The sequence below is a fragment of the Camelus bactrianus genome, chromosome 13 (assembly GCF_048773025.1).
Source record: "Camelus bactrianus isolate YW-2024 breed Bactrian camel chromosome 13, ASM4877302v1, whole genome shotgun sequence".
NCBI classification, from domain to species: Eukaryota; Metazoa; Chordata; class Mammalia; order Artiodactyla; family Camelidae; genus Camelus; species Camelus bactrianus.
The window spans coordinates 79,563,354-79,575,510 of record NC_133551.1 but is presented as its reverse complement, the minus strand read 5'-3'; the positions used below and the strand labels follow the sequence as shown (position 1 = coordinate 79,575,510).

The following is a 12,157-nucleotide window of genomic DNA, read 5'->3' as shown; positions in this document are numbered from 1 at the left end:
TTAGGCCAGTTGCAGGAGATGGCCAAGATCAATAAGTTATTAGCACCATTCTGTCAGCTGTAAAGTGGAGATTGATCGGCACTCCGCTGCTGCCGCACTTCCCTGCCTGATAAAAATGACAGATTAAGGGAATAAGAAAAAGGAATTAGGCTCTGGAGCTGACAGCAGGGCTTCTTGGGAGCTCCCCTTGCCGAGGTGTCATGGCGGGCCTGGGTCACAGAGGGTGTGACCCTCTCATCCTACCCACCCAGACAGACTGGTGAGGATGGAGAAGGGGCCAGGAGCACGGGGTCTGGACTGGAGGCTAACACTGCGGTGGGTCCAGGAGACCAGCACAATTGCTGAGCTATTCAGCGGAGACCTCCCAGGCCTTGGGCTGAGGAGGGAACTTGGCATCAAGGTGCCAGGGGCTGAGTTGGAGAGAGGCTGGCTCGGGGAGATGGATGAGTATGGTTTGGATGTGGGACCTGAGAGAGGACTTCAGGAGAGGGTTGGAGTGGGGCCTGGGCTGCGTGTGGGGCTGTACACAGCAGGTGAAGCTGCTTGGGGTGCCTTTGGGAACTCAGCCCAGCTGGGCAGGAGGGCAAGCGTGTGACAGGGGCCTTCTGGGGGCAATGAGGGGTGTAGCCTGTGGGGAGGGGCCCAGGAGGAGTGGATGTGGCGAAGGGCCTGCATCCTCTAGGAAGAGGGTGGGGGACCCTGGCATGGAACCCTGCACTGTTGGTCCTCACCCCTGTCATGGGAGAAGAAGGTGGTTTCCAGTCAAATCCAGATGCTGAGGAGGGCTCCTTAATCTGGACAGGAGACTGGCCTGGCTGGATGGGGGGGCCTGTAGGGTCCTCAGTTACTCCCTGAGGCTGTCACACTGAATCTCCTGCCACATCTACTTGCACACAGCCCAGAGCCCAGGGTCCAGACTGTCCCATGCCCTCGCCCTGTCCCAATCCCTCATGCTGTTCTAGGGCTGCAGTTCTGGGACCCTGGGCTGGGCAAGCCAGGACTCATGGGCACCCAGAGCGATGACGGATGTGGTTCTGGGCTGAGCTGGAGCCAGGCTGGGCCTGAGGCCAGTATTGGGGTGGGCCTCGAGACACAGAGTGGGGCTCACTCCGCCCTCCCCCAGGTGACCTGCTGGGCAAGAGGCTGGGCCACTCCCCCCACGTCAGCAGTGACTGCCCCTTGGAGAAGAAGGCCCGAAGCAAGTCCCCACAAGGTGGGAGCCCAACCCCCCGGGGGTGGTGGGGAGGCAATGGAGAGGGAGGGGAATAACCTGGACCCTCTGCAGGGCAGGGTCAGCCCAGCAGCAGGTTCTAAGAGGGGAGGCCCTGCCTCTCCCCCCTTGGCAGTATCTGAAGGGGAAGCACCCCACCTATGCTTGCCCAAAGCAGAGACTCTGTTGCTGCCGGAACTAGGGCCCAGCATGGCCCCCGAGGATCATTACCGCCGACTGGTGTCTGCCCTGAGTGAAGCCAGCACCTTTGAGGACCCCCAGCGTCTCTACCACCTGGGACTCCCCGGCCATGGTATGTGCCTCCTCCCTACAGCGTGAGTGTCCACCCACGTGTCCTGGGCTCTCCCTGTCCCTGGAGGTCTCTGCTTACCCTGAAAAGAGGCCCCAGGGTCTTTGGCAGCTGATACCAAGGCTGGGATCGGATGCGGGTCTTTCAGACCCTAAAGTCTCAAAGCCCTTGTAGGTGGGCAGTGAGGCCTGCCTCCTTCTCCCAGATGCAGCTACTTGTTTGGGTAGATCAGGGGGCTGGGGGGACGCACCAACAGGTCCCCTGTGTCCCCCCCCCCCCCCCCCCCGTCCCCACCATCTTCCACAGACTCTCCCAGCAGGGCCTCTCATGAGTACTGAGATTTCACGGATAAGGAAGCTGAATCTCTGGGGAGCCCAAGCATAATGGGAGGTGGGGGTTTCACGAGGCCCATTTCCCTGTCTCCAGCACATGCAGGTTTTTGTGGATCCCCGGTCTGGACAGCATGGTCTGTACTCTGTGGTCCTTCCTACTCCAGACGCAGTCAGGGCACCAGTGGCTGAGGGCGTGCAGGCACCTCCTCTAGGAGGGAGATTGGGGGAATTGGAGAGGCCAAGAGGAGGGGAGCAGTCAGCCCCAGAATATCCACTGTGAACGTCCGTCCAGAAGCAGGATGGGCAACAGTTGGAGTTTGGTCACCAGGATTTCACTGGTGCTCAGAAGCCCCAGCTGGAGACACCGTCCCTATCCCACCCAGCTCCCGGACAGCTTCCATCCATCTATCCATCCCTTCTCCCACAGACACTTGGAAGTCTCCCTACCATCTCAAGGGCACATTCTGGCACCCTGTCCAGCTGCACCTTGGCCTTGCAGACTCCAGCCCAGGGGGTGGGGGGAGGGAGGGGGGACTTGCTTTTTCTGGCTGGAGGTGGGTAAGGGGGTGCTGGGAAACGAGGCCGGATTTCCTCTCCTTATACACGCACTGTCCCCCAGGGCAGTCAGGCACCGAGAGCCTGAATAATTCACCAAATGTTAATAATTTAAAAATCTTCCTTTTTAATTGCTTTGCCTGCCCTGCCTGGGGCCGGCTTCGCTGGCCTGCGCGGGGGAGGGGCGCCGGCCGCGGGGAGCAGCGCGGAGCCGGGCTGTCAATCAGGCCCCTGCCCGCCGCCCCCGCCGGGAGCCGACGGTAAATAACGGAGGCCGCGGGCGGGTGGGGGCGCGGGGCCCTGCCGGGATCGATGCAGGCGGCCGCGCCGGCTGGGCTCTGCGGGCTGGCACCCGGCCCGGGGCAGGACCCACCTCTGCTTTTCGGGTAATTAATTTATAAACAGGCGGTGGCAGCGGAGCCTGCACAGTCGGGGGGCTGCGGGAGGCGGGTACTCTGAGGCCGGGTCCTGCGCCGGAGAGGAGGCGGGGGAGGGGGGAGGCAGCAGAGTGTGTAGACCGCACAGTGTGCCCGGGGGTTACCTAGGAGAGGTTTGGAGACTGACTGCAACTCCTGGACTCTGGTCCCACTGCGCTCACTTTTGAGCCTTTGCAAAACCCCTCCCCTCAAGGCCCCTGCAGCCTTGCTCTCCGCAATCTGAACTCGTCAATGTCAACATTCGAGCAGCACCAGAGTCCCTTGACTCGGGCCTTTCCCTCCAGCCCAACCACTTTTTGGTGCCTAACATCCTCATATCCCTTAGAAACGTTCACCTGCCCCCACTCCCCAGGACTGGTGGGTGCCTCTAGCACGCGTTGCACTGTAATGACTTGTGTCTGCCCTGCCCAATGGCCTTCCGCTCATCTCTTTGTCCGAGTGACCAACCAGCAAGGTCCATGGGAGAATGTGCTCCCCATCTCCGTGTCCTTGGCCAGTGTCCTATGCTCAACAGGGTTGGGGGGAGCGTAAGAGCCTGGGGGGCTGGTCCCTGGGTCACTGCTGTTGACCCCCACCCACCCATCCCCAGATCTCCTGAGGGTCCGGCAGGAGGTGGCAGCAGCAGCTGTGAGGAGCCCCAGTGGCCTGGAAGTCCACCTGCCCTCAACCACAGCAGGGCAGCGTCGGAAGCAGGGCCTGACTCAGCACCGAGAGGGCACCGCCCCGGCTGGCACCCCGTCCTTCTCAGAGAGGTATTGGGGTGCCTGCATTTCAGAGTCCTCTGCTTTCCCTGTGTTGTTTCTGGGGTACATAGCTACGGTTGACAGGTCTATCACCTGGTTTCTGCGGGTCATGTCCACAGCCTGCAACCCACCCCCCACCTTGTGGTCACCGGCGTACACAGCCTTCCGCAGCCCAGTTGCAGGCCGCCGAGTACTGATCGTGCTAGACACTGCTGAGGCCTAGATTCGTAAACATCCCTGGGGTAGAATGTGTGGGGGTGACCACCCCTCTGGACGGGGTATTGAGGGCCACTCTCATCTCCAACTGGAACCCGCTGAATCCAGGTGCCCCTGAGGGCTATGCTCCCTCAGCAGGTGGGTGGGTGGGTGGGGCTTGAGGCAGATGAGGGGGAGCAGCTCGAGGTCTCTAAACCTCGAAGTCGGAGGAAAGCTGGGAGCGGGGAGAGCCCCCCAACAGCACCGATTCAGACACCAGAGCTCCTGCCTTCTGGGCTTGTGGGGGCCTGGAGACCCCAGGAGTAGGGTGGGGGCGGGAAGCCACTGCTCCCCGCCTCTCCCGCTGGGAGGCCAACTCGCAACCCTCCCCGTCCCCCTCCCCGTCCCATCCCGCGCCTGCGTGCTGTTTGCAGCCTCCGCCGCCGCCGCCGCCGCCGCCGCCTCCCGGACCGCGGCTAATTGCGCTGCGTAGGGTCTGCGCGGGGGTGCGGGCGGGGGCTGGGTCCGCGGAAGGGGGAGCCGAGCGGTAATTACCGCCGCAGTCGCCGCCGCCCGCCGGGCCAGCGCCTCCGCGCCGCCGCCGAGATTAATTGGCGCCGCCAGCGGGGGCGGGGGCGGTCGGAGAAGCGGCGAGCGCACATCGACCGCCCGCGGGGCCGGCAATTAGCAGAGGTGGCGGGAGCGGGGACCGCGGGGGTGGGGGCGGGAGTTACGAGGAGGGGACGCGCGCCGCTCACCGCCCTGTCGTCTACAGGGAGCTGTCGCAACCACCCCCCTTGCTGTCACCCCAGAATGCCCCCCATATCGCCCTGGGCCCCCACCTCAGGCCCCCCTTTTTGGGGGTGTCCTCGGCCCTGTGCCAGACCCCAGGTGAGTAGGCGTGTGCGACTGTCTCCTGGGGGGCCGCTGGTGCGGGGCCATCTGGGTTCGACTGTGATGGACCCTGTGGCCCTCGGTGCACCCGTTGGCCCAGTCCCTGGGCCTGTTGAAGCCAAGGACAGACCAGGGCGGGCTTGGGTTGCCATGGACGGCTCAGCCACCTGGCCTCGTGGTCTGTCCCCTTCCCACCAGGATACGGCTTCCTGCCTCCTGCTCAGGCGGAGATGCTCGCCCGGCAGCAGGAGCTCCTGCGGAAGCAAAACCTGGCCCGGTAAGTGTTGCAGTCGGGACGGGGCGGGGCGGGGCGGGGGTTGGGGTGAGGGAGGGAGGAGGCACTGCCGAGCCAGCTGACCCTCTCTGGTCTGCTCCTCACGGCCAGGCTGGAGATGTCAGCAGAACTGCTGCGCCAGAAGGAGCTGGAGAGCACGCACCGGCCGCAGCTGCTGGCGCCAGAAGCCGCCCTGCGCCAGCCGGATGGTGCTGAGGAGCTGCAGCGGCGTGGGGCCATGCTGGTGCTGAGACACAGCTCCGCGCCGCTGCTGGCCCTGCCTCCCCAGGGGCCCCCGGGCCCTGGCCCCCCCACCCCGCCCCGGGAGCCTACCCGCCGAGCCCCTCGGAAGGGGGGGCCCAGCCCTGCCTCAGCCCGGCCCAGTGAGTCCAAGGAGACCACGGGGTCTGGAGTCTGGGCACAAGACGGCTCTGAAGATGAGCCCCCCAAGGACTCAGACGGAGAGGACCCCGAGATGGCGGCTGCTGGAGGCCAGGGCCCCACCCCAGGCCAAGCCCCAGCCGGAGGGGCCAGCTCTGAGGGGAAGGGGCTTCTCTCAGGGTCCATGCTGCCCCCTCCACTGCCCCTGGGCTTACCCTACGCTGTCAGCCCCTGCTTCCACACAGGTGGGCACCATTCTCCAGGCTTTAGATCCCTCCATGGGGTGGAAGGAGAGCTAGCCCCCCCACACACACCCAGGGTTTTAGGGAGGGCCACCGCGAAGAGAAAAATCTCTCTCATCAATCCAACATCTCCTAACAATTAGGGCAAACAGAGGTCAGCAGACAGGGGCGGGAACAGAGGAAAGAGCTGGCCAGAGACCTAGTAACACCCTCCTCCCCAACCCAGGCGCCATGGGGGGCCTCTTCATGGATGGGGAGGAGGCCACAGCCCCCGAGGATGTCAGCAAGTGGACAGTGGACGATGTCTGCAGCTTTGTGGGAGGCCTGTCTGGCTGTGGAGAATATGCACCGGTGAGAGGGGGACACCTGCCCAAGATGGTTCTGAGTTCCCCCCTCCCCAGTGGTGCTTGCCACCCCACAACTCCCCTCCTCAAAGACACCGTGGGGGGGGGGGGGAATCCTACTGCATGCTCCCCCATCTCCTCTGCCATGGCAGTGCTTCTGCCTTCAACTCAGGTGTGTACCCAACACAAAGGAGATGTTCCATTTGAGAATTGTTCCCGCAAGCTGCACCAACGGCTTCTCTGCTCTGCTCCCTTTGGAGAGCCTTGAGCCACTCCAGGACACTCAGCCCTTGCGCTCAGGCCCTGACACCGCACCCCCTCCCAGGTTTTCAGAGAACAGGGGATTGACGGGGAGACCTTGCCCCTGCTGACAGAGGAACATCTCCTGACCACCATGGGGCTGAAGCTGGGGCCTGCTCTCAAGATCCGGGCCCAGGTGAGCACCTACTGGGGCCAGTGGTCTCCAGACAGTGGAAGGGCAGCACCACAGCTCCGCGTGTGGCTGCAGATCAGCAGTCATGCAGGCCCCTACCCAGGCCCGTCTCTTCACAGGTGGCCAAGCGCCTGGGCCGCGTCTTCTACATGGCCAGCTTCCCTGTGGCTCTGCCACTGCAGCCACCAACGCTGCGGGCTTCCGAGCGGGAGCTCACCTCGGGGGAGCAGCCCCTGTCTCCAACAATGGCCCCTTCCCCGTTTGGGGGGCCGCACCCCTCTGCTGGCCGAGCCTCACCCAAGCAAGAGAACGGAACCATGGCTCTACTCCCAGGGCCCGCAGACCCCTCCCAGCCTCTGTGTTGAGCTGGTGTCAAACGTCTAGTCCTTCAGTGCCAGCTGCTCTGATGCAGATTTCCCCGCCCCTGCCCTTCAACAGCTTATTCTCCTTTTGGTTGTGGATGCAAAAAAACACAATTGAAAACACATAACTTAAAGAGGAAAGGAATAAGTTTCCAAAGACTCTCTGGGGATGACTATCGACCTGAGTGCAGATGGCTTAGGCACTTGAACCTGGGCCAGGGGGTGGGGGCTCTGTATCCTGGGCAGCTGCAGACAAACCAAAGACATCACACCGTGCCCGCTGGCCCCGGGGGGAGCCACGACTGCTTGGCATCCTGACTTAAGGCAGAGCCGTGCTCCAGATAAGCTTCCCTCATGGGGTAGGTGTGTCTCACCTGCCACCATGGGTGCAGCGGTTGGCAGGTTCCCTGGTGCCGGTTTACATCCCCACGGCCGCCACTCCAGGGACTGGAACAGCACTTGGTACTTTCTGGTCTTTTATGTTGTAAAAATAAAGCCTTGTCCAGCATCTACTGCCCTTTCACCCCGCACGGGTGCTGACCTCAGGGCCTCTAGGCTCCGCACCGGCCAGGAGGCAGCATGCGAGTGATGAGGTGTGAAGACTGTGCAGCAGCCCCTGCAACCCCTCAGTCATCCTCGGAGAGCTGTAGATCCTGCAGCTCGTCCTCTGGTCCCTGGGCCAGCCACCACAGCTCCTGGGGGCCTAGCCCCGCCTCTGTGTCTGGGCTTCCATCTGCAGAGAGAAAGCACGGCTACATAAATTCTGCTTTATCAGGAAGAAGCCAGACTTGGAGGTTACTCATCACTAATTAATCACAGCACTAATTAATTTATCGGTGCTACTGCTGCTGGCTGCCAGAGCAAACGGGAATGGAGCAGCTGGCCCGGCATCCCTAGGGAGGGGCGTGGGCCCAGCTTCCAGCCGACAGCCCTGCACACCCACCAAATCCCATGACAGCCTTGGGCTCCAGACAGATGGGTTCAAAGACCACAGGACCCCTCACTCTCTGGAACCACTTACCTTCTGACTTAATGCCTTCCTCGCTGCTGCTGCTGCTGCTGCTGCTGCATTCCTCCTCCTCCTCCCTCTGCCAAGCTCTCGGGGACCCAGATGTCCCTGAAGACCAAGGACAAGAGCCCATGGTAGTAGGCCCACCAGAAAATGCAGAGCGGGCAGCTAAGGTGGGAGGGTGGGCTAGGTGCACAGTCCTGCACCCAGCCTTCCCTCAGGCCTCCTTTGTGCAAGTGGAGAAGATTCAGAACTAACCCTGAAAAGTGATGGGGTTGTGGGGTTGGGGAGGGGGACAAGGCCTAGGGGCATGTGTTCCAATTCCAGGAGGGCCCCCGCCTCAAAGCTATCCAAGTGGTGGGAGAAGAGGTGAGGGAGTGGTGACAAGCACTCAGCAACATGAGAGCTGGGGCACTTCTGGCTCCACCAGGTGGGAATCCTGCCAGGCCCACCTGCTCCTCCTCCCCCAACCCCCGCCCCAGCAAGAGCAGAGACATGGACCCCCGACCTCTCTCTGGGAAGTCCGGGGCATCGTCGTCCTCATCACTGTCCAGGTCAAAGAGGTCCTTGAATTCTGCCCTGTCCTCATCCTTCCTGTCCCCCACCTTGCGCCGCTTTACCTCTGGGAAGTTCAAGTCTTCCAGCTGGGAGGACAGGAACCCAGAGCAGCAGTTGAGGGTGGGCCCTCTCCACCCGACCCCCGGAGCCACGGCCTGGCCACGTCACACAGCAAGAGCCCTGACTCACATTCCCACAGACAGGCTTTACCCAGACCCACGGTCCTGCTTCCCCACCTTCAGCACCCCCTTCAAGCCTCCAGCCCACCCCCTCGCAAGGACCGTGCTTGGCTGCTTTTGCTAGCCAACTCCTGGGATTCTTGCTTAGTATCATGGGGTGGGGTTCCTTGACGGCTGCCCCCCCGGGAGGCCACTAAATGCCATCGAAGCTGCAGGCCCCCACCTTCCTGTTCCCAGATTTTCGGCCATCACTCCCAAGACAGATGGTAAACCCATACTGAAACCAGGACAGAGATGCAGGGATGCAGACAGTAGTGCCACTTGGCACAAAGCTGTCCCCTTAAGTCACACCATCCCGTACCCAATGGCTAGGCCCAGATTCTAGCCCCTCCCTGCTGGACCTCTTGGTGTCCACAGGCTGGCCTGGGTGACAAGGTCAGTTCAGCATTCGCTCCCCCAAAATCCCCAGCCCATCAGGCCTGAGGCAAGGGAGCAGCCTCTCCTCCTAGGAGCCATGAGAGGATTCAGACTGTGCCCAGTTCAGCTCACCATCTACCCTGTCAGAGCAGCCAGAGCACCCAGACAGGCTGCACCTGGGCGTGGCCGGGACAGCCCCTACACCCACGCTGACGTCCCTCAAGCTGTGCCCATGCCCCCGCCCCTGCCCCCCTACCCGCTCTTTGCCGCTGATCTCCAGCTGGATCTCTCGATCCCTCAGCTTACGCCACTGGCTGTAGTACTTGGTGAGCGGGGTCCCCTCCTCTCGGGTCCGCTTCTCCCAGGCGTCCTGTGGGGAGAGGTTCAGGGTCATGTCCCACCCCAGCAAGCTCCTGAACCCCAGATACACAGTGACCGGTGCCCCCAGGGCCCAGGCGCCAGCCCCCAGCTGACCACCGCGTGCTGGTCGGACACGCCGAACGGGACCCTCTGGCGGAGGCTGCGGATGTGCTCTGCATTCTCCTGCACCTTCTCCAGTAGCTGGCGCACCTGACGGCAGTAATTGGCCACCTTGCACTCTCGGAGGAAAGATTTCAGCTGCAGAAGAAAGGGGAGCTCAGCCTAGCTCCAGGCACAGGGCTGCCCTGCACCCCACGCGTGGTGATCACAGGCAGGCAAGGGGATCGCGAGGTCCTGTGTCTTAGAGCCCTGGTGAGCGTGCTGGGGGAGGGGCCTGCGTGAGCTCTTGGCCCAGCCCTCAGGGAGCCTGTGGAGGCTGAGGGCTGCAGAGGCCAGGCAGAGGGCAGAGCGCTGGCGGGGTGTAGCTTGGGTCGACCTCCAGGCCACATCCCCACTGACTCTGTCTGTAAGTAAAGCTGTCCTCACACACAGCACGTTCGTTCCTGAGTTTCTATGACTGTTTTTTGCCCTCCCTCAGGAGAGTCAAACAGTTGTAAGAAACCATGTGACTGCAAAGCCTAAAACATTTACCATTTGACTTTTTACCAAAAACGTTTACTGAACCCCTTTCCAGACCACGATCTCTGAGACTCACAAACAGAGCCTTGCACACACCTGTGTCTGGGTGGGCCTCTGAGCAGCCCTGCCCTACTCACCCGCAGCCTGTGACTGGGGGGCTGGTTCTGCCCACCAGGGCCAAACAGGCCCAGGCCTCCCTGAGATGAGAGACACCTAGGCTGAAAGTAACACCCCTCCAAAGGGCCCAGAGGAGCTTCTGAGAAGGAGGACCCCACCCCACCCCCAAGTATTACCTGAAGAAAAGCTGAGGTGGGTGGCCAGGGCGTCCTGCTGCCCTGAGACTATCCTACCTCCTCACCCATGCCCAGGACCACCTGGGGAAGCATGTACTCAGACCAGCCCAACCCAAAACTGGGGGGCCAGGTCCAGCCTGCTCAGTCCCAACACCCCCCAGGAGACCTTACAGCTAGTCTGGCCCTTGGGATGTGGCCGGCTGGGGAGGGGCCGCTTGATGCACCGGCCAGCCCCACCCCACAGGCTCCACACCCCCTGTGCTCAGACCCCGATACCACAGCTCCTGGGATCCAGCTGCCAGGTAGTGTCGGCAGAGACCTCAAGCTGGCCAGGCTCTGCCACTGGCCCTGTGACTGTGACACAGCTGTGTAAGGGGAGCTAGCCCCCTAGGAGACAGTCTGGTCTGCTGAGGGATCGGGGCAGGGTGGGGCAGCGGGCACACACCTGCAGGACAGCGGGCAGCGCCAGCTCAGGGAATGCGATGCTGTGGGCCTGACTGTGCAGGTACTCCAGGGTGAGGTCATACAGCTGCTCGACCAGACCATCCTGAGAAGTGAGGGAGAGGACAGCGTCAGGGCAGACGGCGGCTCACAGGCTGGTGTGTCAGCTTGCCCCCTAGTTTGGGGACCCAGAGGACCTGACCCCATAGCCTCCCTGGGCCACACTCAGGTTCCCCAGGGTGGGGGCCCAGGAGCACCTGCTCCCCCAACCCCAGGAGACCCACAAGGTTCAACTCCAGAGGGCAGTCAGCCTCCTCCTTTCCACACTCATCTGCCTCCACCCTGCGGGCTGACCCCAGAGCCCATCCAACACCCACCCAGTGTACTCCTTGGACCCCTCCTAGAGACTGGCCTCACCCGGTACGCCTTCTCCTGCAAGTTAACCTTGGACAGCTTCAGGATCACAGCAAAGTTGATGGGCCTGGAGCTCATGCGCCCTGGTCTCCTGTTGAAGTCGACCTGCTGGAAAACCTGCCCCAAGGACCCTGTCAGCCCAGCCCATACTCTGCGTCTCTGGAGACCCAACCTGAGACCAGGGACAAGTGGCCAGATGCAGTGCCAGCCCCATGGCCCCAGATGCCCCTGTCAACAGTCTGCTTGCCTTCCAGAGCTCCAGCCCCAGAAGAGTCCCTCTGCCCTAGAGGGGGCCCTGGCCAAAGATGCAGGAGAGCGCGGACCAGGAGAGCGCGGGCGCACACGCACGCACCTGTGCACAGACACACACACACTGCTGCTGCCCTTCTAAACTGGGTCAGGAGGCCGTGAGAACCAGCACCTGGAGACGAAGAACAGTCCCTCCCACATAGGGCTACCGTCACTGCAGTGTCCTCACCCACAATCAAATCCCCAAGGCCTGGTCCTGGCTCCAGGGCTACCTCCCCAGGAGGAATTCACCAAGGGACAGAAGTTCTCAGGCAGGGGCCTGGGCAGCTCCCATCCCACGTCCTACCCAAGGGGAGCAGGGTGGGAGCTGTGCCAAGCCTTTCACCAGGGGACCCCTCCCCATCACTCTCACTTGGGGTGATCCAGGGTGCGTCCCTGAGGAAGTGGGTGGCAGATGCTGGGGAGACCTAACCGAGGAAGGCCCCCAACAGGAGACACCATGGAGCAGGGAGGGGGAGATGCTTCACAGCTGAGCTCAGCTCAGTGCAGCTGTGACACTATGACAAATGGTTCCCTGGGAGGGCACTGCCTTTCTCAAGCTCTGGCGCAGCCTGAGGGGGGAAGCTGAATTCCCACATAGGGCTGCTCTCGCCCCAGGGACAGACAGCAGGGGCCCTTCAGAGCCTGCGTGGTTTGTTTTCTCTGAGAGGAGAGGCCCGCAGCCCTGGCTGCGAGAAGAACATATGGGGGGGGGGCAGCTGCAAGCTGAGGAGGTGCGAGCACACAGATTAGTAAAGATGGAAGAAAAAAAAAATGACTGTGGGAGATCATGGACAGACAGACAGAGGCCAAGAGCTGGCCAGCAGGGAGAGGCCTAGAGCAGGGA

The 12,157-nt window shown here is 62.3% G+C and overlaps 2 protein-coding genes across 14 annotated transcripts in view; one reads left to right on the top strand and one right to left on the bottom strand.

The window, feature by feature from the left end:
- SAMD11 (sterile alpha motif domain containing 11) overlaps nucleotides 1–7,224 on the top strand; it is a 20,852-nt gene extending 13,628 nt beyond the window's left edge. For 8 of the 11 annotated variants that reach the window (XM_074377789.1, XM_074377783.1, XM_074377779.1 and 5 more), the window contains 9 exons: nucleotides 1,124–1,213; nucleotides 1,386–1,523; nucleotides 3,434–3,596; nucleotides 4,558–4,673; nucleotides 4,875–4,953; nucleotides 5,062–5,576; nucleotides 5,800–5,924; nucleotides 6,243–6,353; nucleotides 6,470–7,224. In XM_074377789.1, the coding sequence (XP_074233890.1) occupies nucleotides 1,124–1,213; nucleotides 1,386–1,523; nucleotides 3,434–3,596; nucleotides 4,558–4,673; nucleotides 4,875–4,953; nucleotides 5,062–5,576; nucleotides 5,800–5,924; nucleotides 6,243–6,353; nucleotides 6,470–6,715 (1,583 nt within the window). In that variant the 3' untranslated portion in view covers nucleotides 6,716–7,224. The other 3 variants (XM_074377780.1, XM_074377782.1, XM_074377784.1) reach the window with 2 other exon arrangements.
- The window catches only part of NOC2L (NOC2 like nucleolar associated transcriptional repressor), a 14,304-nt gene continuing 9,322 nt past the window's right edge, over nucleotides 7,176–12,157 (bottom strand). For 2 of the 3 annotated variants that reach the window (XM_010957987.3, XM_074377790.1), the window contains exons 13-19: nucleotides 11,026–11,139; nucleotides 10,613–10,714; nucleotides 9,350–9,493; nucleotides 9,132–9,245; nucleotides 8,230–8,365; nucleotides 7,734–7,829; nucleotides 7,176–7,445 (exon numbers count right to left, since the gene is read on the bottom strand). In XM_010957987.3, the coding sequence (XP_010956289.3) occupies nucleotides 7,339–7,445; nucleotides 7,734–7,829; nucleotides 8,230–8,365; nucleotides 9,132–9,245; nucleotides 9,350–9,493; nucleotides 10,613–10,714; nucleotides 11,026–11,139 (813 nt within the window). In that variant the 3' untranslated portion in view covers nucleotides 7,176–7,338. The remainder of the gene's footprint in view (nucleotides 7,446–7,733; nucleotides 7,830–8,229; nucleotides 8,366–9,131; nucleotides 9,246–9,349; nucleotides 9,494–10,612; nucleotides 10,715–11,025; nucleotides 11,140–12,157) is intronic. The other variant, XM_074377791.1, reaches the window with a different exon arrangement.